Here is a 23,755-nt window from a genome sequence, read left to right as displayed (position 1 = left end):
AATCCAATAATTGGATTGAAGAAAAGTAATTGTTATCATTCGATGTTCTATAAGTAATCTGAGGTTAGTATAATCCTTTTAATCGTGTATGTTGGTGATATTGTCATTACTGGAAGCAATATTCCAGGCATTTCATCTTTGAAGTTTTCTTCTTCATATTCAGTTTCAAACTAAAGATTTGGAGTACTTGAAGTATCTCTTTGGGGTTGAGGTCACATGAAGTAAGAAAGGTGATGTCTGTCTTAGAGAAAATATGTTCTCTATCGGTAAAAATAACGAAAGCACACCAATAATGCCTCATCTACAACTCACATATATTGCTCACCCTGTGGGTGTTCTAAGCTAGTTCATTTCATCTCCAATTGTTAATCATTGGGAAATCTTGGAACAAATTGTATGTTATTTGATGGGAGGTCATAGACGGGGGCTATTGTATAGGAATCATCGACACACCAATATTGAATGTTTTGTTCTTATGCAAATTGGACAAGATCCAAAGTCAACAAAATATCCACTATGAGATAATACATTTTTATTAGAAGGAATTTAATTTCGTGGAAAAACAAGAAACAAAATGTAACGTACTAATCTAGTGCAAAATCGAAATATAAAGTCATGGCACAATTTGTGAGTGAAATAATATGGGTATACAACTATAGAATGAAGTTGGTTTTAAAAATTATTACCAACAAAAATATGCCTTGATAATTAAGTTGCTCTTTATATTATCTCTAATATTGAATTTTACAATTTTTGAGATATATGGTCATTTCATCCATCGTGAAAAGATTCAACAAAAAATTCCTCCACAATATGTGTGAAATTTGGAAATCAACCATGAGATCTTTTCATAAAAACTCTTTATGGAGTTCAAGTGTATTATATTTATAACATTTACACTCTAACTTGAGGGAGATAATGAAATATAGCTTATACGTAAAAATCTTTAAAATTTATAGATTGAATTGTAGAAGTAATTGTATGGTTTAGATATTTTCTTTCTATTTTCTAGCTTTTCTAACGTGTATCCTTCGAGTGGAATAATATATAAGCAATTACTTTATTCGTTTGTCCCGCCTACATTTTTCATTATTTTCGTAAATATTAACAAAGTCGATTTACGAAGTATAACATAGCAAAGTTACCAACTGTATCCTTAAATATCTCAAAGGAACGCTATATCAAGGGCTACTGTTCTAGCCATGCAAAAATTTAAGTTTTGGTAGGCTACTCATATTGAGGCAATTGAAACAGTTTATGCTGAATATTGACTGTTCCTAACCATTGGCTGAAGCTCCAAGAAGCAAGTGGTTGTATCTCAGTCTTCAGCAAAAGCTGAATATTGACGCTAGGCAAACACTGTGTGATGATGAGGATCATGTTACAGCTATGTAAGATGGGTATCAACTTGCCACATGTACCTACATATGGTGTGCTACCACCAATGCTGTGACCCACGCTGCAAATCTTGTCTAGCATGCTCTAATGAAGCATTGTAGCTTTGTTCGTGAAAAGGTAGTGGAAGGAATGATTGAAGTCAACTATGTGCTAGCAATTGATAAAATTGCTAATGAACCCTAGTATGCTCACAAGGACACCAAAAGAGGGCAAGCAGTGACCTAATATGGGCAATTTCGTTTTCAAACCATTCAGTGAAGCTGTAGAAACAATAAAAGTGGCAACACCCAATGGCGGAATCATGGAGCTACCACCACCCATCACCGCCATGTGCATAACCAAAAAGTTCCCAGACATGGCCATTTACCACACCCTACTAACTACCTCACAACAAAAGGCAGCCACTACTTCAAAACAAAAAGCTCCGCGTAGGCTAGCTCTACTAACTACCTACCCCTCAACAACAACGATCTCGTATCTACTTCTTCGTCTCCATATCGAATGTTGAAGAGAACCGACACGGATGAGTCAGCAACACCCAGAGTGTGAAAGGTGAAGTTGGTGATAAGTCCAGACAAGTTGGCGGAAACCATGGCACAGGAAGCTCAAACGGAGGCATTGATAGAGTGCGAGGACGATTCAGAGTGCGAGGACGATTCTAAGTGTGGGAATGGGGTGCCTAATTCTGATCAATGGTGTGTTTCTTGAGGCGGGAAAGGATCATTGAGAAATTATGCTCAAGATAGATAGTGTCGTTATTATTGTACAAATTAAAGAGATGAAATTTTTATGTTTAAATTAATTTTGGGTATTTATTTTAGATTTGTGGAATTAACTATCCACTGCTATAGTTTTGATCTGTCTTGGAAATCAAGGATGCCTTGGTTAACCATTGCCATAAATCAAATGATTCATGGATGGCAAGTTCAAATGGCAACATGAGTTTCTCTTCCCTAATTATTTCAGGTTCATAGCTAATCCTGCCAAGAATATCGGTTCCAAAATTTGTATCAGTGTTCTTTCCTTGGAAGTGTAATGTGACTTATATTACAATTAATTATGTAACTACTCAAAGAATAGAACTTAAATACAATGTCCTAACTACGAGAAAAAAAAAAGTAAACTACTGGGGAAAAAATAGTGGAGAAAAAATTTATCCATTAAAGAATCAAGTTTTTCTTTTAATGCAAAATAACAACAAATAAATGAAAGTACTTTAAGAACGGTGATATAATAGCCAGAAGAAAACTATCACCTAGCGAGGAAATTTCGTATCATATTTGCATTTAAGCATATTTTTTTTCTTTCTACACCATGTTCAAGTAAGAGAGTGTTATTACAAAAACAAAACAGACAACCAAAAAAGAATTGCGAATCAGCATTTTGTTTAGGGTGTCCCTTCCGTGTGTAGTTATACTTACTATGTGATGAAAAGATATATTAAAATGTGTCAATCAGCTTACTTACATAACAAAAATCTTCAGTTCCCATTTACTGCTTCTGTTGTTTCCTGTAATTTTACACTTTATTACATGCAAAGAAATCACTCTTCAAAGAAAGTAAAAGTTAACTTAATTGTGAAGATTGTATACCTTAACTTCCTCAAAAAGTGTCTCAAGCTCAGTTGTTATCTCCGAGAAGGACGGTCGCTTGTCAGGAGCTGCTTCCCAACATCTCTGCATCAAATCTAAGAGTTTTGGATGTGCATTCTCAGGTAGTTCCGGACGCAGGCCCTGAAAGAGAACAAAAAAGACATAAGAAAAGCTTTTGCCCCCATGTTAACAGCCCCAGATTTATTAACATAACAGATTGAAGCTCCCTTTGGGTGTGTATTAAGCAGGCTTCAAAGCGCCCAAAGGGAGTAGGAGACTCAGAAGATAAGTACATTTCAGGGCAGATAGCATGCTAGAAAAATGGAACTCAAGAACATATTGCGAAAGCTATAAAGTATCTGATGGACATTCAAACTGCACATATTCCTTACTAAATGAAAGGGAAGCCACCTTAACATCATGCTCAAAATTGGACAAAAAAAATCCATAAAACATTACAAAGACAATAGCTTCAATCCAATGCATGATGTAGTAATAATACGAGCAAAAAAGGAAACTAAAGTCAATAAAAGATCTCAGATACTGAAAAAATTCTTAAGCTTGATATGAAATTATGGTACGGGTGAGGTTATTGTTTAATTCCCGAAATATAAATGCTGACCTGTCTCACTCCCAGTGCAGCTTGTAGTGGTGTCATGGTATCGTAAGGAACCTGCAGTACCAAGGAAAAAATTTATCAATAGTTTCCAAACGTTTTGACATCAAATTGTTCATCAACTCTGTATAATCTCAGGAAAATACCTTGGCTGTCACTAGCTCCCACAGTACAACAGCAAAACTGAATACATCAGCTTTTTGATCATAGGGCTGATGGTTTATAACCTAGTGGGAGTAAAATAAAGTAAGATGATTATACAATACCTAACAAAAAGCCGAACACAATGATGGTTAACGTACAAAGCAAGGAAAAAATGTGATAAATGACCAGGTGTATAACATATGAACTGAAAATTGAAAACTGTAGCTCATTTAATTTTTGCGATAAAACAGACTGAAGGAACAAAGTATCTGAATATTAGAGCGATTATAAAAAGAACAGCATTAGAGGTAATTTCCACAAATTTTCCCCCATCAGAATCATCAAATATATACCAAATTTTGAATAATTAAACGAGGCAACACAGCCACTGAGTGAGTCTATCGTATGGAGAAAAAGAAAACAAATAGGAGAATTCAGACCTCAGGTGCCATCCATCTATATGTCCCAGTCTCAGCTGTCATTACTCCTCCTTGGTTCAAGAACCGGGCGACACCAAAATCTGCCACCTTGACAACCTTGAGAGAAAACATAAAGTTCCCGATTTTAGAAAATATGAAATGTTGCAAAAATCTCCCTTTGAACTGTTAAGTGAACAATTGTACAGATGCCAATACAGATTACTTCAGTTAACCTCCCAAACTCAGTACCACCAATAAAATACTTTAAAACCTTAATCACCAAAATATGAGATGAAAACAAAAAAAATCAAAATTAGCTGCTTGATTCATGACAACTTCGATATTAGGACTAGTAAGGTATCCTAAACTATCCCAAATTCCACATGCTACACCAAATGCAACGCCTACTGTTCCCAAAAACATTTGAACTCCAAAAGCAAGAGGTTTGCTTGTGACAATAACATTATAGAAGTTATCATCATAAACAATGTAAGAAAACATGCCAAATTACAATAACAAGAAACCAGTTAAGTCCAGCTACAACAGTACAACTTGCTACTTATGATGACTACTTGCTACTTATGATGACTATAAACAACCACAATATACTACAGTTAAATACTAAATACTTGCAATCTCTCAAAATCCCACATGCAATTGGTTTGTGTACCAGATAGCTCTCAAGAAACAATATGATAATCACACTGCTTATTTTTGTTATTTCAGAACTGCCATAAACCACTTCTCCCCTTCAACAGTTTTTTGCTGATCCACATGCTAATTTCCCAAGTATTTAACACAATGAAAGAGCTTTTACTGAAATATTATCAGAAACACTTCAACTAATTTCCTAATAGAGGACAACCATGCAATAGATTTCATGTCCATAAACATCAGGTAAGGGTTAAAAGTAATTCAAGACATACCCATAATATGCTCTTTATCCTGATAAATATATGGACTTCCGGTAGCTTTCTATTCACTAACCATAGTAAGCAAATCCATAAAAGTTAGTTTACTGTTCATGGAAGTTTTACCTTGTTAGGAAGGTTTAGAAAGGAAAACCCAACTCTTCCACATGTCAAGGTTCTGGTTTAAAACTTAATATTCGGTTATATCACCCACCAGAAACCTTAATTATTACAAAATTGATAAGCTAATCCTTGAGCATAGTCACAACAATGATATTAAAAAGAGTTCTTACATTGTCTGTATCCATTAACAAATTTGCTGTCTTCAGGTCCCGATGAATTATGTGGCTTTGATGCAAATACTCCATTCCTTTGCAGACATCAATAGCAAACTTCAGCAACTGAGAGAGCTTCAAAACATTATGATTCTTATGCAAATAGTCATACAAGCTTCCCCCAGGCATGTACTCTGCAAAATGAAAAAATTTATAAATGAATTTGAACTTAGAACAGACTCCAATATTGAAACAGCCGCTGGTGGGTGCTCCAGAGAGGGAATTTGAAGCCCCCGATTGCAGTCAAACGAATGAACTCTTTTAGTTTTGGTCCCAATTGAACACTAAACTGAAAGATGTTTAGACAACCCCAAAATAAAAATGAAAGAGCAAGATCAGCCAATAAGATTTACTAATCAAAATAAACATAAAGCTTTTCTCAACTGACGACCCAATATGATATATTAAGGGGGGGGGAAATGGAACCACAAAAGAATCCTACTTTAATTTGAAGAGAAATTTTTTAATTCCTCAGAAGTTCCATACCTGTTACTATGCTCAACTGTGGAAACTTTGTACAGGCACCAATAAAACGAACAACATTTCTGTGCTGGACCTCCCTGCACTCAAGAACCCAGAAAATAAGACTAATATTCATATTATTATGGTCCTACATAAAGACAAGTGCAATGAAACACAACAGCATGTCCTGTAGCAAAAATTAGCCGGAAGGTAATGGGCCTAAGAAGAAAAGGCAATGAAAAGAAACTTATATTCATGTGTAACTTCATTTTTTATTTATTAATGGCACAAGTTTATCCTCAATAAAATCAAAATTGAATTTGACTAAAAGAGAAAGCAGCCAATTCTTTAGAAAGAGAGAGATACATATATAGAAATACTTTTTGCTGAAATAGTTCCCAAGGGGGAACATATCATTATACATTCATCATTTTGTTAAGAAATGCTGGCTAAAAATGTTTTATATTTAGATTTATAACCTAACGAGCAAGTACATAATTATATAATTTAGAATATTGACAAAGACAAAGGGAAAGACAAAGCGACTTCTTGTTTGCACTCCTATAGCGTATTAAGGTTAACAGGGTGTCATACATAGGAGGCAAAATTCTGTCAGAGAACGGACCTAAATTGAGAAACCTGCTAACATTGAAAGAGATGCTTCACAAATACAACTATTTCTTTCCTTTTCATTACCTTTTTTTTTGGGTAGGTGGGTGGGTGTAGAAAGTGAGGGACAGAGTGGCTATTAAACAGAATATAGTAGGAGCCAAAAGCATTAAAGATAGTTGCAAAGACAATCCAAACAATCACTGAATTCTACAGTAACAGTTAAAATCTTCTCACCGTAGGATTGCCACCTCTTGAGCAAACTCATCTTCAAGAGTATCATTCAAATGCTCAGATCTAAGAATTTTGACAGCAACATCTTGCCCAAGGTAGATACCACGATACCTTCACAAGAAGATCAGAAGAAGCTAAAGAAATAAAAAGGGGAAACAAAGAATAGAGTAGATCAGAAATAGCCAGTTCATAAGAGCACAACATACAGATCTCCACAAGACCCACAAGCTATTTTTTCTCCTATCTTCAGAAGTCTTCCATCTATCTCCCAGTCGCCAGATTTTTCTTGTGTTTCTGATGCATCTTCTATAGCTGGAGGTGAATGTGAAGATCCAGGAAAAGATCCCTAAATTTTCAGCAATAATAAGACAAATTATCTTTTTGGCATTCATTAGTTAATTAAAAGGAGGGGGGTGCAAATAAAAAAGTATTAAGCAACATATTATGTCAGAACACCAGAATCCAACAGGAAGAGAATAGTAAAGAGCTGAAGAAAATAGTAACCAAAAAAGGCCTGAAGAAAACTAAAACATCAACTACAAATCATAGGGGTTAAAAACTATGGTTACAGTCTGCCCAATTATATATAAAGTGTAAATTTACATACAGCTGAATCATCAAATGCTCAAATCTGTTACTGGCTATGTCAAGAGCTTCACACAACTGAGAAGTGAAAAACTCCTCATTTGTTCTTTTATGACCCAGTTAAATAACTTCCAAATAGAAGCACAGCACCAAATCTTTCAAAAACTCAATGTTGAGTCATAATGACTACCATTTGTAAAAAGTAAAATCTAGAATCGAGTAACACAAACAACCATTTTTCCCAGTATATATATAAAATAAATAAATAAAACATTTTTCCTAGTATCAAGTGTTGTTAAGGCACTCGCCTATGAACTAAGGCACGGCGAGAAATCAACATTTTGTCTTCTACATTCTCAGGTGAAGCTATTTTATTGGGCGACTTTTAGCTTTTCTTTTTATATATATATATTTATTTTAAAACTCAAAATACTATTATTTATTTTTATTTTATTAATTATAAACCTACTATAGGTCAACTTTATTAGTTAAAACTTTGTTAGATCATCAAAACTCAAAACTTCAATCAACCTCAAATGTTGCTCTTGAAACCAGATACAAACACTACCAAGCAAAAGTACATATTTTTTTTCTCCATCTATTCTACTATTTCTTCTTCTTTTAATTATTTTCTCCTTTTTTTTTATTGTAATTTTTTCCAATAATTTTTGTAATATGCATTTGTAGCAAAGATTGATATTTTTTTTCCTTTTACCATTATTCTATTGGCGAAGAGATGAGAATAATGTAATTCTTTGATTCTTTTCTTTAACTAACAGACCAACAATAATGTAATATATATGTGTATATATGTGTGTATGTGTGTATATATATGTATGCGCCTTATTCTACTTGGGTGAGCACTTTTCTTTTAAAATCTTGTGCCTTGAGCTATATAGAGGCCTTTGCGCCTAGCACCCTTGACAACACTTCCGTACAAAATTCAAAGAGATGCAATGAATTGAATCAAAAGGCCATAAATAGAATTCACATTGACAATGTTCACCTTGCTTCTAGCGACCGCTTTTTCCATAGCTTTATTTAAACCATCTGTATCCTGGCCACAACATTGCAAAGTCAGCAACATTCGGATTCAGCAGAGATCCCTGTCATAAAGGAAATATAATCACAATGCTCCTTAATACATTACAATGCTACCGTCCGGGGATAAACCGTATATTGCTTAATTTAGCTGACTTGATAAATTTTAATATAAATCATGATTTTTTAAATTTATGTCAAATGTCAGATATTATATAATTAGACCCAAAAATGAAAAGGACAAGAGCTGACCAAGGAAGGAACAAAAAAGGCATCAGCACAGGAAGTTAGTCCAAAACACAGAATAACAGCCATTCATTTCCTTTCTCAGCACACTGGGGCATCTGGTGTTCTTTTTCACAAATTAAATCTGATTTTTTACTGTATTTCATGAATAAAAGAACAGAACTAACATTAAAGATATTGCGCCTCAGGACAATAGCAAAAGATACATTATTTCTCTAAAGCAAGATCCTTTATTCATATTCTCATCCAATTACATGAAAATACAAGGAGATAATAACAGAAAAACTTCTAATGAAGTGACGATTACCTCAACAGGCCACCCATCTACTACAAACACACTCAAAGAGTAGCCATCAGTTGTTGAGAACACATGTGCTTCACGAATGTTAAGTCCTATATCTGAAAGCAATGCAGAAAGCTAGAAGGACAGCTTGTCAGTATTTCAGTTTGAGTGGATTAGCAAGATAAATGATGATCTTGAAAGCCCCACAAAATGCCCAAATATAACCAAACATTAGTTGTTTGTCTCTTTATTAATTCCAAGAATACTTATCCCAAAAATCTTCTTAGCAAAGTTTTGAATTGTTCAAAAAATAGGAACTATTGCTCTCCTGTTTTGAAGGAAAGGTTAAATTTTTTTATGAACATCATAAAATTCATGCAAGTACAAACTGCATCTATCAGTAAATAGCAAGAAAGCAGCTTAAGCAGGACACCCTTATTAAGTCACCAAATGATGATGACAGGGATGTTTTCAAGAGTGTAATAACATATAATTACGACAACAAAATTGTAAAAGTTTCATAAATGAGTTGATCTACAAAATAATGAAACTAGTAAACAATGGTGCATCACAAGCTGTTTCCAGATCTCAAAGAAAGCAAAGGATTATTTCAAGCTCGCTTTGATTTCTCTTCTAAACAAAATCATGGGTGTGCTTTACGTAACTGAAAATGTGTTGGAACTTGGAAGACATGTTGAATACATCAATAGAGATTAAACCATGTTCAAACTTTAATGCATGATGGCATAGGAAATCAGTACAACCAAAGCTGTGGCAAAAATAAAGGGTACATTAGACTTCCACCCTTCTACTTCTCATTTCATCATTGACACTTAACACCCTGTACTTTCATTATGTTGTCATAGAGGTTGTCATGTTAAGTAAGCATTAGTCAAAAAAAAAGCCTCTTAAATATGAGGATATTTTTATCATTTTGTTGAAATAATTAACACTGTAACCTTATGATAATAGAAACCACAGGTTGTCCAGTGCCGAGAGAAAAATCAAAAGGTGTTAGTTTAAAAGATTGAAAATACCATCAGGTTAATGTGTAAGTTCGCTCTAAACAAAACTAATGCTCTGTTTGACAATAGGAGAACATCTTATTTTCAATCATACCTGACTAAGCAGCTTTGGCCTGTCAGTGGTAGAAAATATCACTTCATGAGTTGGAATATGTACAATTTCTTGCCTGCATAACATACACCAAAAGCCAAATTACTTCCCATACATACATATGAGAAATACATGCCTAATGTGACAGATGCATACATCAGCTGCACGCTAACATGCATGCATTATGCACAAGCATGCTCATACATACGTTGTTATGCAGCTGCTTCAATTGTCAATACAAGGGACAGGAGAAAGTGTGAGAAGTTGAGCATCACAATATAAAAACAAAATGCTTCCAAATGATCCTTTTGAAAAGTTATTATGTAAAGCTAAGCAATTCATAATCATCTAGATAGTTAGAAAGCCATTACCAAAATAATTACCTATGCATAATAAAACCATCATGACAAGAGCTTCTCAATAGGGTCAAGACTTATAGCCACATTATGTATACCAATTACAACGGTCTAAGTCTAACTTTTCATCATTAAAATGAATCAAATCAATAACCTTAAAAGGCAATAAAAAAGAATGGGTGCTAAGCATAATTGTGATATCACTAGAACATAAATACATTCAATAAAACATAAAAGTAGGAAAAGCAAATTTCATACGGAAATGTATTACCCCGTATGAGAGAAAGAGACCAATTTCAGTTTCGTTAATGTTGCAGGTAGGTGAATGATAGAATCATGAAGAATTAGCCTATTTTGAACTTTGTAGTAGTACACTAAAGGGAAAATATGAAAGCATACACAAGCACAAGCATGCAACCTCACAACCCTCACCCCCAAACAAAAATAAAAAGGTTTTCATTCCTAAAAGTAGGAAAATCTCCCATTCATGACCACATTAACAAATAGAATACACGGCCAAATTTTCAAAAAGGGAAGGTCCAACAATCTTCGACAAAGTACCTTTTGGTAAAGTTCTCAGTCAGATGTATGTCATCTTCACACTTGGAATTCTTTCTGACATCCAAATTTAGGTCCTCAAGCTTAAAGCAAGGTTCAAAGTCAACTGGATGATCCCTGCTTCTACTTACAGAAGGAGATAGATGAATAATCCAAATTATATATGAAAACAAGCAATTCAAGTGGCATTAAAATGGTAAGAAAGACAAAAAAATACATTTAGGGACAAATACTGAAATTGGAAAGGGGCACAGAGCTGACAATCTTACACATATAATACCTTTTATGTGATGGAACAACCTTTTCACTATCTCCATCATCAAAAGACTGGGGAGATAAAGAATTTATATATTGTTTATCATCAATAGCATCTGCTTTGGTGCAAAGGTTCTACATGGCAACATGTAAAAGGAAGAAAAACAAGCAGGATCAGAAAAACAAGGCAAAAAATATGTATCACATGGAAAGAAAAAATCAAGAAATTATCAACATGCAAGGCCATTATGTTAACAATAATAGTAAAGAGATATTTTACTTATAAATGTAGTGCTCTAGACCATGTATCTACAAATTAAAAAGTTAAAAGAAAAGGAACAAAATCATAAACAATCAATATGAGATGTTTAAAGATATAGGCAAAGGCTTTTTGTTAATGGTAGGGCCAAGGTATCTCAACAGAACTTATTTGCCAAGTGAAAAAGCTTTAAAACAAATTCCCTTTTAAAGCTCTTTTTTCCATTTGTTAATGGATAAACATGTTTTACCAATATTAATTGAAAAAGAATACTAGTAAACTTCTTTTCACCAAATCCATTAAGTTTCTACTTAATGCAATAGATAATGCTTGCTTAATAAAACTAATAATAGTTTTAACATATGTAATTAGTCATAAATAATACTCTTTGATAAGTACTTCTTTCCAGTTCCCTCATAGACATACATAGGGGTGAACTGCACAGCAAAGATTTGGATTCGCATTACAATATCAACTATTAAACACTAAAGGGCAATTGTTCCCAGCACCTATGTCCTTTTGAAAAATTCTTTTCTTCCTAAACTTCTGTACCACAAACCCTGCATATATGTGCAATTCTCCAAAGATTTGGTTCCTAGCAACTTTTCTTTAATGATTATTGACAAGTTACAAACACAGTTTACTTATTTTTCTTGCAACACCTACTTTTTTCTGGAAAAAAATAAACCTTACTACCTTTTCCTAAATTCAGCTTCTATGACTTTTCTTGAATCCCATTCTAAGCCTACATATGAACTAGTAGTTGAAAAGAAAATCATATATCTCGAACTTTCCCTGTTTCAGTAACCGTATCTTGAATGCAACAAAAAGGTACTAAAATTGGAAGTTCTTCTTAATCCCTAAACATTTGCTATTAAAACAAAAGGCAAAGAAGTATACCTCCAAGAAGCGGATATGATAAACTGGCCGCCTCTCCGGATCCTTGGCCAATGCAAGCAGCTTGTGGTGTAACAAAACATCTTCCACTCTATCCATATTAACATCAAGTCCATAGCTGAATCCAACAAGCAAACAACTTCATCAGCTTCAAAACATCCAAGTACACAAAAATACGTATAAAAATAGTTATACAAGCGCAAATTATTGGTTTAAGAAATAAATTTTACCTAGCAGGCAAGCGATTGAAGTGAGAATCTAAAAAGTCGCGAAAGTCAGGATTAGAAATAGCTTGTTCGTGGCCAGATTCGACTAAGCGATTGAAAACGTCGTTTCTGACATCGTAGCTGTTGAAGCTGCCAAAGCTTCTCGGCGGCGATGAGCTCTCTCCGACACCTTCAGTCAAATCCATCAACAATGAAACCTACTCCGGGTTCTTCGTTGTTTCTATTTAGGCATCGCATGAGGTGAGAAATTACAATGGCTTTTTGGTTGTTGATCAAAGTGAAGGATCTTTGACTGGTGATGGAATTTGAGAGGACCAAAATGGAGGGAGATGATTGTGGTTTCAAGGGAATACAGAGGGTAAATTTGGAAGTTCACGGTAAAGTGTAGCAGAGAAGGAACAGGTGAAGGCGAATGTTCATGTAAGAGGTGTTGGACAAACAGTGAGAGAGACTTCGTTTTCTTTTTTCCATTTTCGTCCTTGAAATAAAATATTAGGACTTAGGAGATTAGTAAGTGGATAGAGTTCGCCAATTCTTTGGATTAAAATATGTTTGCCAAGTACAGAAATGACCTTGAGGAGTACAGAGAATTACGAGAATGACATTTTCGTAAGCAGAAAAAGGATGAGAAAAAAAAAAGGAGAAATGCGAGATTCGTGCGTCGTGGTGGTGGCATTATTATTACTTACACGCGTTTTTTGAGTAATTATTCCGACAAGACATATATTTATATGCGATTTTGTCTAAAATGAAACATCTTTCACTTTTTTTTCCTTGGAACTCTTACCATAATTACTTACAAGGGTAAACTCTAAAAATACTTACCCAAACATATTTTTATTTCCATCCTTCAAGTTTAAAATGTTATATTTTAATTACTAATACTATCAAAATTTATATTTTAATCCTTCTTCTATTAAATTATTAATTGTGGCTTTTTTAATTATATAATAATAACTTTAGCTTTCTAATGTTTATAAATTCTATCAATTTTGTTTTAATTCTAAAAATTTCAACAAATTTCGCCTTCAACTTTACACATTCTATCAATATAGTTTTACTTCTTAAATTTAAAAAAAACTATTTAAAAATATATATTTAAAATTTCATTTTTCGATAAAAATACATAATATTTATAAAATGCATACAAAATTATAATTAAATAAATATTCATTTTTCTCTTTTTCAATATGATTTATTTATTGAATTAATACTTTTATAAATAAAATATTTTTCAAAAAAAAAACCCACAAGCAAAACTTAAATTAGATTCAAACTTTTTTTCATTTTTTAAGTTATTTTACAAATAATATTTTTTATTATATATTTGGTATTGTTCCTTAGTCCTCATTAAATTTGTCGAGTGTTGGGCGTTGCCTTCACCCACAACCACTTGCGCCAATAATTATTACTTCAAGCTCATTGACTTCCACCCTCCATCATCACGCAATCAAATTAGGAATTGGTTGTGGAGTTGCCATCGCAGCCTTCCACCTATTGGATCTCCAAAAGCTCATCCTCACTCATGTATCTCTAATCATGCCCACGCTCTAGTACAACCTCAAACTCAAACACAATGAAACCATTCTAGGAACAAACTAAAGACATTGATCCTAACCTTTTTCGACCTTAGGTTGTAGTTTTTTACTTAAATTAAACATGGTGGTCGTTAATGTTCAAAAAAGGGAAATGTTGAATCTGCGTAAGTTTTCTTCATGGATTTTTCCCCTTGAATTATTTTGTTTATAAGATTATTATTTTATTTATAAAATTATTATTTTAATAAATAAATTTCATGTTAGAAAATGAGAAAAATATATATTCATTTATTTATAAATATTTTATAATTTTGTATATATTTTTATAAAATCTTATGTATTTTAATTGAAAAATAAACTTTTAAAATTTTTTAAAAAATTAATTTTAAATTTTTAAGAATCAAGACTAAATTGACAGAATGTGTAAAGTTGAAAGCTAAATTTTTTGAATTTTTTAGATTTAGGACTAAATTGATACAATTTGTAAGCATTGAATGGTTAAATTTGTTATCATGTCAATTAAAAAAGGCAAACTTTAGTGATTTAACAAAGGAGTGACCAAAATATTAAATTTCGATAACATTAGTAGCTAAAATAGAAATTTGTAAACCTAGAGGTGACCAAAATAGAAACACACTAATAATTGGGTCACTATTTTTAAAGTTTATCCAAAGTTAAAATATGCTTAAGTTGTTTTTCAAATATTTAAATTCTGAGTAAATTACTCGGTTAGTCACCCAATTTTTAGGGTATTTTTATTTTGGTCACTTAATTTTTAAGTTTGTTTCAATTTGATCACTAAAAAATCCTTATCATTCATCATCCAACTTTTAGAACACTTTCATTTTAGTCACCAAGCATTAAATCCTTAACGGTGGATGATTGTACACGCCAAATCATGTCCACATAATGTTTACACTTTCATTTCAATTTAATGCTCTATGACTCTTAAGCATTAATAGTTGATTTTCTTGATTATGCTTTTAGTAAAGATTGGTTATATTAATTGGGAGTATTTTGAAAAATCATTTAATACAGCACTAGTCAGAGTTTTTCTAAACTCCACAAGTAGGTTGAGGGTCTGACAAGTGTCATATTTATAAGGTGTAATAAAAATATAAAAACAAAATATATAAATAAATGTGACACTTATCAGACCCTCAAGTATTTTTTGAGGGGAAACTTCTATTGGTTTGTTGAGTAGCTTCCTTGAATTGGTTTTATTCAAAAGATTGCCAAAAGGAGAGATGTAACCACACAAAGTTCACATAACTTACAAATACTTGACGTATATATATGACAGACCGTTCGGCGGACTAATATGTGGAAGACTGACCCTGTGGGTTGTCCAACTGTGTTTTGAACGACAGATGGCTAAACTACGGACTATTTCGCGGATACAAAAATTGTGGAAAGTAAGGCGGATATCTAAATTTCAAAATTTTCTTCAAACACCAAAATGGCAAACTGTTCCATAAAATAACCCACGTTATAATAGGTCCTGCAGAAACTTATAGTGCAGAACATAAATAAAACCTGTGACCATTTTATTTCTATACATCAATAAGGGTTCAAGATAACCACTTTCAAATTTAACATATATGTTTACAAAAAAATAAATAACCTTCTCTATATACATGCCACTTAGATTGCAACAAACATAATCAAAAGTCTACCAAAACTCTGAGCGGTTAGTGTGATCTTCTTGTTGATCCGATTGGCACATTTAGAATCTACATGATAAAAGCAACATAGAAGTAAGTATTAAGAATACTTAGTAAGCTCATACAATTTCAATAATTAACCTACCTCACGTAACCATTATATGTTAATCTAATATGCAAACATGGTTTACCTATCAACCAACACAAACTATCATCAAGGTGAGTGCGTACACTAGTTCAAATATAATACGCCAAATACGTGTCATTCCTTTCCGAATAATCCATTTCCTTTTCAACGATTTGGGCTCAAAATTTAACAACCAACTTTTCCAAAACCTCTTATTCCATAATTCGTCAATTTCACACTTGCATGTTTTATGTTACCCAATGAAACATTATAAAATAACTCAAAACACATGTACGCTTCATATTAGAGGCTCATTCGAGCTAATCAAGTACAGAAGTCGTAATAACCAGTTTTTCAGTGGTGTCAAAAATAGTGGGTTTGGGACCCCAATTCTGATGAGTTGGATCATAAATATTATTATTTAATATTTATGAGTCAATTATAGTGTTGAATTGATTTTGGATTTGATAATTTTTTCTATTTGGACAATTGGTCAAAGTACAAGTGGTTCGACCTTAAAATTAGTGATTTTGGAAAATGAGGTATTGGGACCTCGTTTTCATAAATCAAAGTCGTAAATGTTTTTATTAAATATTTAATAAGTGATCATATAAGTGGATTGCATTTTGGATAGGTAATTGTGTCAATTTAGCAACTAATTAAGTTACAAGGACCAAATTGTAAAAATCGTAAAAGTTAATCACTATAGATTTTTATTCGATAAAAGGTTTAAATGGAAAACATTTAAGGACTCGCATGGCAATTAAACATTAGTGCAATAATATTGGACGGTTAGTGCTTTATTTAAGATAAAAATATGATAAAACTAATAATAATAAATAAATAAATAAAATATGATAAAACATAATAAAATAAAGTTATCTTCATCATTATTTATTTATCACCATTTGAAACTAAATAAAAGAAAAGGAAGAAGCCATGGTTGAATGCTCCAAAGATCGATTTTGCATGGTAGGTACTCTAAAGTTCATTTTTCATAAATTTTAAATTTTTGTGATCATTGTAACTCGATTTAGCTAAATCGTACCTTTGTTTTCAAAATTGTTAAAGTTTAGAAAAGTTTTCATTTTTTTAATTGAAGTTTTTGAATGTTAATGGTAGATTTTGAAGCTTAGAAATGAAATAGGACTAACTTGTAAAAAGAATTTTAATAATTTTAAATTTAAGGACTAAAATGAAAATGTTTTGAATTTGGCATGATATTTCTATAAATATTGATTGTAGAGGGTTGTATAAGGATAGAATTGAAATCGGATTGAAAATCAAAGCTTAAATGTGAAAATTATGATAGTTTCAGTTTTAGGGATTGAATTGAATAAAATGAAAATCTAGGGAGCATTAAAATAATAAAATTTAACTGATATATGATTATAGTATGATGATATAATATTTTGAATTGATAAATTGAATTGAATAACTGTATAGATTGAGAATTTGACCAAATCAAAATTAATCAAGGAAAAAGGCAAATTTCTTATTAGTCCTTAGAGGATTGACCTTTTTTATTTAATCAGGTAAGTTCACATAGTATGATTTTATTTAAATTGTTTTACATTTAATTGTGAATTTGTATTTGTTTGATAATAGTTTGAATTATTCACAATTTAATACTATAGGTGAGTTATGGATTAAATCATAGAAAAATGATAAACTGATGGATAAAACTTAAAATGATGAATTGAAATATGAGATAAAAATGAATTGATAGTTGATTATAGTTGATCAAATTGTACTGGTATGAAACTGATCGATTGTTTACGATAATGACTAAATTGAATTGATTTGAGATTATTGTATATTGATGTAAATGCAAAATTGATTTTGTATTGAAAAGAATTATGTTGATATATTAATATGTATTGATGGTTTTCTATTAAACAAATATTATTAAGTTTAGATTTTTTCTTATAATGGAAATTAAAAATGGTTACCCCATTAACTGCTCGGGCAGAATCGAATATAGTTAGCATGCATAAGATAGGAAGAGTTCGGAGTTACTTCAACTACGTGTCGATGAGGCATTGGGTGTCAAATTACTTCGATTATACCGATAAGGCCCTAGGTTTCAAACACATTGATGAGTGTTGGATGCAAATTATTTAATTTAACGTTGTTCGATGAGGCACTAGGTGCCAAACTGGTGTGATTGTTAGATCCGTGTATCTGTTCGAGTCTGAGTCAAGCTAATAGGAATATGAATATGAAATTTGATAAATGATATATATATATTTGATTTGATAATGTGATTTGGTAATATAAAGATGATTGCGATATATAAATATCTATGCATGTAAAGAGCATGCATATTAAATCTACGAGACGGAGGGCCATTATGAATTTATGATGTATCAAACGCTGTAATTTGGAAAATAACAGGTTGATATCAATGATACAAAAATATTGATACAATATATTCTTTAGATTGATTAATTGGAGCATGAAAATATTTGATTCAAGTGGTTCGATGAGACTTTTAGTAGTATTTATTAATAGAAATGTTGAATTAAGCTATATAAATGGTATTGAGTTGTTGATTTCATGCGGTTGGTAATAAATTGAATTGAAATGCTAAATGTTTGAATTATTATATGAAATAGTTATATGATGAACTCACCTTGTTGATTTGTGATTGTCATGTTTAGGCAAATTTGTCCAGTTGAATAGCTTGTTGTGTTAAATCGTAATATAAGGTAAGATGTTTAAATATCAGTGAACTTACTAAGCATTTGTAATGCTTACCTTCCCCTTGTTTCCTTGTCCCTGTAGATTGTCAACTTGCAAAATGTGCCAAGCGAATCTTCGAGAAGCTCACACTATCATGTTGTTGATTCAGTAATCTTTTAATCATTTAAAACTTGATTTTGTAGCATGTATATAGCTGGTTTATTTTGGTCAATCTTGAATGTTGGTACTTTGGTTCTTAAATGTGGATGGTATTTTGAATGGTTATTGTTACATACATAAGTGTAAATGTTGGTAATGTGATGTTTGAGTATAAGCATAATATGTATAGATGTTATATTGAGTGGTAGTGTTTTTGGAACCTTAAGGGCCAGATTGCTTTTGAGAAGTGCTTTTGAAAAATTTGGGTGTTTGGTATTGCTATCAAAAAGTGCTTTTGAAGAATAAAATGTCCATTTTAGACATGATATTATAAAGTAACAAATATGTATTTAAATAATGTTCAAATTAGTTAATATTATGATATTTTAGCAAAAATATAAAAAATAATTTATTATAACTTATTGTTAATATTTTAATATATAATATTAATTTTAAATATTTCTAAGTAATTAATATTAATTATTTATAAAATTTAATTAGAATATATAAACTCTATTTAAATATTTAAATATAAAAATTAAATATTTGTAATTAGATATTGACACAATTGTATTATTATAAAAATTATTTTTTATTTTTAATTAATGCTTTTAACACATTTGTATTATTTTATTTTAAAATGTATTTGAATATATAACTCATATTATATATTAACATAACATAGAAAACATAAACCTAACAAATTAAAATATTACATATATTTGGATTAAAGTTTTAAAAAGGGATAATATTTATATACCAAATATAGATACTAAAAATTTTACAATAGCATTTACAATTTAAAGTGAATTCATTAAACTAAAAGCTATAGCATCTTTTGTTAATTCCATTTCAAAACCACTTGAATTGTTTGATTCACCGTCATCATCACCATCATCCTCGTCGTCGTCGTCATCATCACTTTCTCGACATGTTACTCGACCCAAGGTTGAGTTTCAAATATAAATATGTATACAACACGTTTTCTCATTTTTCAAAAAAAAATCGTATAGTTGAAGCCAAGGGGCCGAATCAAGAACATGAAATTCTGGACAATAGCACCGCAGAGGCAATAAAGGAAAATAACCCAAGCTGCTTCTGGATGCTGCTTGTAGAAATGGATTGCCTCAAAGCCACTCTCTTGTAGTCAACCAAACATGTAGGTCATGTTGTATATGGTACCCCCGAAGTTCATTCCCAACATGATATCCCAAGCACTTGTCTTTGGATACGTAAGCAAAGAAAACCAAACAAAGTGAAGAAACTCAAATTAACAAGTGAAAACCAGTTGTGCTAGTATCTGATCATGTTATACAGAATTTTAGAGGCTATGGTAAGTAAATAGGGGAATAGAAGTTTTAAGTACAACAAGCTGGTTTTTTTAGTTCCCATGAACCTCACTCGTTGAAAATACTTTCTTTAAGATTTACAAACTAAATGCATCTTTGAGCCAGCTAGTTGTTATAAACCTGAAATTTGCTCCCTCTTTGTTGCAATTATCTCTAAAAACTAGGTTTGTTCAAAATAGTAATGAAAATATAAAGAAAAAATAGTGGTACAAGAAGAACATGAGCTGACATCTCAGAAAATAAAAGAAAAGGCCTTTAAATTAAACCATTACTAATGCTTTAATATTTCTGCATGAAAATGATGACATTTTTGTAATGAATAAACCAAAGTTCTCCTTTAGAAGAAGAGTAAGAGCTTTTGCTCCTAAATTTACTTTGAAACATATTCAATTGAACAAACAAATAAGCTAGATTAACAAGAATATTTCTTGGACAGTTTGATCAAGTATGCTTAACTGATTTTTAATTATTTTAAACTTTTTGCATACTATTTCTTTCCACCTATTTGCAGACGAATAGATGTTCGACATGAGTATAAATGCTCCATCTCTTATGGGTTCGATAGCTACAAGTTTTTTCACTATGGCTTCTCCAAGCTCAACTTTTCCATAAATGCTACAAGCTCCTAGTAGTGCACCCCAAACAAATGCATCAGGTCCAATTGGCATATTTGCTATAAATACTTCTGCCTCACTTATTAGTCCAGCACGGCCTAAAAGATCAACCATACAACCATAGTGCTCTGTTTGAGGTTCCAGATTATAAACTTTTGACATGTCTTCAAAGTGCCTCCAACCCTCCTCTACCATTTCTGCATGACTACATGTAGAAAGAACGCCAACAATGTCACTTCATCTGGTTTGATGCCTACCATCATCATCTCTGCAAAGATATCCAATGCTCTCTCGGCTTCTCCATTCATTGTGAATCCCACAATCATGGCAGTATAGGAAAAGACATCTTTGCATTCCATTCTTTGAAACACACCAAAAGCTTGTTCTGTGCTTCCACACTTAGTATACATATCCACTAACGCATTTCCTATAAACCCATCTGCCTTGATTTGATTTTTATCAATATATGCATAAACCCACTTTCCTAACTCCAACTTCCCAAGATTACTACAAGAATTCAAAACGGCAACTAGAGTAACATTGCCAGGCCTAAGACCTATCCTTTGCATGTCATGAAAAACATGCAATGCTTCATTGAATTGTCCTTGTTGAACTAGGCCAAATATCATGGAATTCCAAGAAATCGCATTTTTAACAGGCATTTTATCAAACAGCTTGCGAGCAGAGTCCGCATCGCCACATTTCATATACATATCGACCAATGCATTGCCAATAAAAACATCCGAATAAATATCATGAATATCAATATATTTTCATGAATTCGGGTGCCTAAGCTCAAGTCTCCTAACCTAGAACAAGCCGAAAGGATGACAACCAAAGTCATTTTATCGGGTCTTAAATTTGCTCTACACATATCAAAGTAAGCTTGGATGGCTTCCTTGGCAAAACAGTAAAGCAAAGCAGTAAAGCAGTAAAGCAGTAAAGTAAAGAAGAGCAAAGCAGCAGAGGCACAAAGCAGAGCAAAGCAGTAAAGCAAAAGAGGCACAAAAGCCAGAAATTTCCCACTTTCAAAGCTATTTTTTTTACTTACCTACGGAAGAGGAACTAAAAAGCAACTAAAAACAAAGCATAATGAATAATTAAAGAGAAGAAGAAGAAAAGAAATTCTCACCTGCGTAAGAGGAACAAAGAACAGGAAAGAGCTTTGAAAGCGAAAATGTGAAAAAAATAGGTATACAGCTCCAAAGAACCAGCAGAGGGGAAAGAATGTTTGGGGGGAGAAGACAGGTTAATTTGGTCAATTATCAGCCAAAAACACTTCAAGCTGAAGAAAAGGAGAAATTTTTAGCTTCTTCATCTAGAGAAAAAGACTTTTCTGATGGTGAAATTTGTACGTGAAAGGAGGCCGTTCTTTATTCCTTTTAAGAGAAAAGGACTTTTTATTGAAAAAATCCTTCTAAAACGTGTGGAAGAACGGGCCCTAAATGGAGTTAAACTTGATTGGTAAATGAGTTGGGTACTAAAATGTGCACATTGGCATTTTTGTCAAGTTATGGTAGAAGCTTAAATGACATATGTTGGTTATATATATGTTATAAGCTTACCAATGTGTTTATTACTTATGGAATAGCCTGGATGGTTTTGAGGTTAGCAAAATGGATGAATTAGTATGTGTTTAGAATGGTTTTATGCAAGTTTGAATGGCCAAATGTGTACCATTTGAGTCATTAGTTTGATCTTAATATGGTGTATCTAATTGAAGTTTATATTAATGTTGTGTGAGATTGAATCATGGGTAATATGTTTTGTAATGGAAGAGATGTTGAATCAAGTTTATAGATATGACACAAATATCTGTTTGAATGGCCAAATGTACATTTTTGTTTTTGTAAAAATATAACACAAATATCTGTCTGCTTCAGTGATTAAGTGTTCTAGGTGTGTGTATGAGGTCCCAAGTTCAAGCCATGCCTTTGGCGAAATTTTGGAATTTTTCTGAATAAAGCCTCATCTTGTTTAGTAGGCTTGTATTTGTTTGGTTGTAAGAATATAATAGAATGGGCCTATTGGTTTGGTGATTAGGTGGAGTGCTAATATGCTGGTGGTCTTGAGTTTGAATCCCTGTGCATGTAAGGGAGTTATTTTGTCAGTGTTTTCTTTTTATTTTTTTCCCAAAAAAATCTGCACGTTTTTCCTTCCATTCTCCCTGGCGAATTCTCCTCTGTCTTTTTTCTTTCTTTTTGTGTTAGCAAATCCCTTTTTCTTCCTTTTATTGTTTTGACCAAGACGTGTCTCCTTGTTTGGGATTCGGTTTGATCACTGCGTTTTTCCCCGTTTGGTAAGTGGCTTAAGTTATTGTAGTTTTGGCATTCGATTACCAACTGAAGGTTATAATTTTTTGTTTTAGACAGCAGACAATCGAGAAGAACGGAGTATTCCTCGTGTCACATCGTAATTAAAATCACTAAGGGTGTTGGGTTAAGCATTGGTCGCTTCATAAACACTATGGACGTTCGTATTCGCTTTTAAAAACTTGTTTAAAATTTGACTCTGTGTTTGGGAATGTCAATTCTAGGTTCTGAGTGTATTGGGAGTGTTTGCACGTCAAACCAGAACCAGGTGTGTGTACCCAAAACGCAGAAAATGGGATTCACCGAAAAGCTGAAATTGCTTGTTATTTGGATAGTAGTAGTAGGCTAAATTTGAAAAATTACCATAAATTGTGAAAATCGAATTAGAGGATGAAAAAAATATAGAATTAAATATTATTGAGTCTAGTTTCTTATAGAAGAAACGATGTAAGTAATGAAATTGTAAATCGTGAGATATAATAAGTTTTGTGAGACAAGGTTAGAATGAATTCGGGTTTCCCTTTTTTGATTTTGGAAAATCATCAAAAAATGGATAAAAATGATTTGGGGTTAAAATTTACATGTTTAAATTATTAATGAGTCTATTTTTAATGGAAATAAATGGTAACATCATCCAAATTTTTTACTAAGAGATAATTAATTTTTAGCAAAGAAAGGTCGAAGCTGTCAGACAGCAGAATAAGGGTAAGATTGAAGATTTTACTGTACTTATTGGCTGAACCAAAAATTCTGAAAATTTTATG

General features: G+C 32.3%; 2 protein-coding genes and 1 long non-coding RNA gene across 4 annotated transcripts; 1 reads left to right on the top strand and 2 right to left on the bottom strand.

The window, feature by feature from the left end:
* The first annotated feature begins 1,083 nt into the window (after positions 1 to 1,083).
* Positions 1,084 to 2,708, top strand: LOC121214512 (uncharacterized). Its single transcript, XM_041088282.1, has 2 exons — positions 1,084 to 1,903; positions 1,951 to 2,708. The coding sequence occupies exons 1-2, from the start codon at positions 1,625 to 1,627 to the stop codon at positions 2,104 to 2,106; spliced, it is 435 nt and encodes a 144-aa protein (XP_040944216.1). The 5' UTR covers positions 1,084 to 1,624; the 3' UTR covers positions 2,107 to 2,708.
* On the bottom strand, positions 2,655 to 13,226 carry LOC107910450 (serine/threonine-protein kinase STY46). 2 transcript variants are annotated; one of them, XM_016838284.2, is made up of 16 exons: positions 12,547 to 13,226; positions 12,320 to 12,434; positions 11,186 to 11,295; positions 10,909 to 11,028; positions 9,995 to 10,067; positions 8,900 to 9,010; positions 8,312 to 8,362; positions 6,927 to 7,066; positions 6,724 to 6,831; positions 5,902 to 5,975; positions 5,374 to 5,549; positions 4,191 to 4,286; positions 3,753 to 3,833; positions 3,613 to 3,663; positions 2,991 to 3,131; positions 2,655 to 2,908 (listed from the first exon to the last, which is right to left on the bottom strand). In XM_016838284.2, the coding sequence occupies exons 1-16, from the start codon at positions 12,726 to 12,728 to the stop codon at positions 2,879 to 2,881; spliced, it is 1,659 nt and encodes a 552-aa protein (XP_016693773.2). In that variant the 5' UTR covers positions 12,729 to 13,226; the 3' UTR covers positions 2,655 to 2,878. The 2 variants fall into 2 exon arrangements, with proteins under 2 accessions (XP_016693773.2, XP_016693774.2); XM_016838285.2 differs by having other exon boundaries at positions 12,320 to 12,464; positions 12,547 to 12,687.
* A 6,223-nt stretch (positions 13,227 to 19,449) lies between these two features.
* LOC121214609 (uncharacterized) lies at positions 19,450 to 22,172 on the bottom strand. The gene is made up of 2 exons (XR_005910189.1): positions 21,812 to 22,172; positions 19,450 to 19,938 (listed from the first exon to the last, which is right to left on the bottom strand). It is a non-coding gene; the product is annotated as an uncharacterized lncRNA (long non-coding RNA).
* Positions 22,173 to 23,755: the final 1,583 nt, after the last annotated feature.

Source organism: Gossypium hirsutum, chromosome D02 (genome assembly GCF_007990345.1).
Source record: "Gossypium hirsutum isolate 1008001.06 chromosome D02, Gossypium_hirsutum_v2.1, whole genome shotgun sequence".
Taxonomy (NCBI): Eukaryota; Viridiplantae; Streptophyta; class Magnoliopsida; order Malvales; family Malvaceae; genus Gossypium; species Gossypium hirsutum.
Note: the sequence above shows the minus strand (reverse complement) of the source record. Positions and strands in the feature narration are given on the sequence as shown.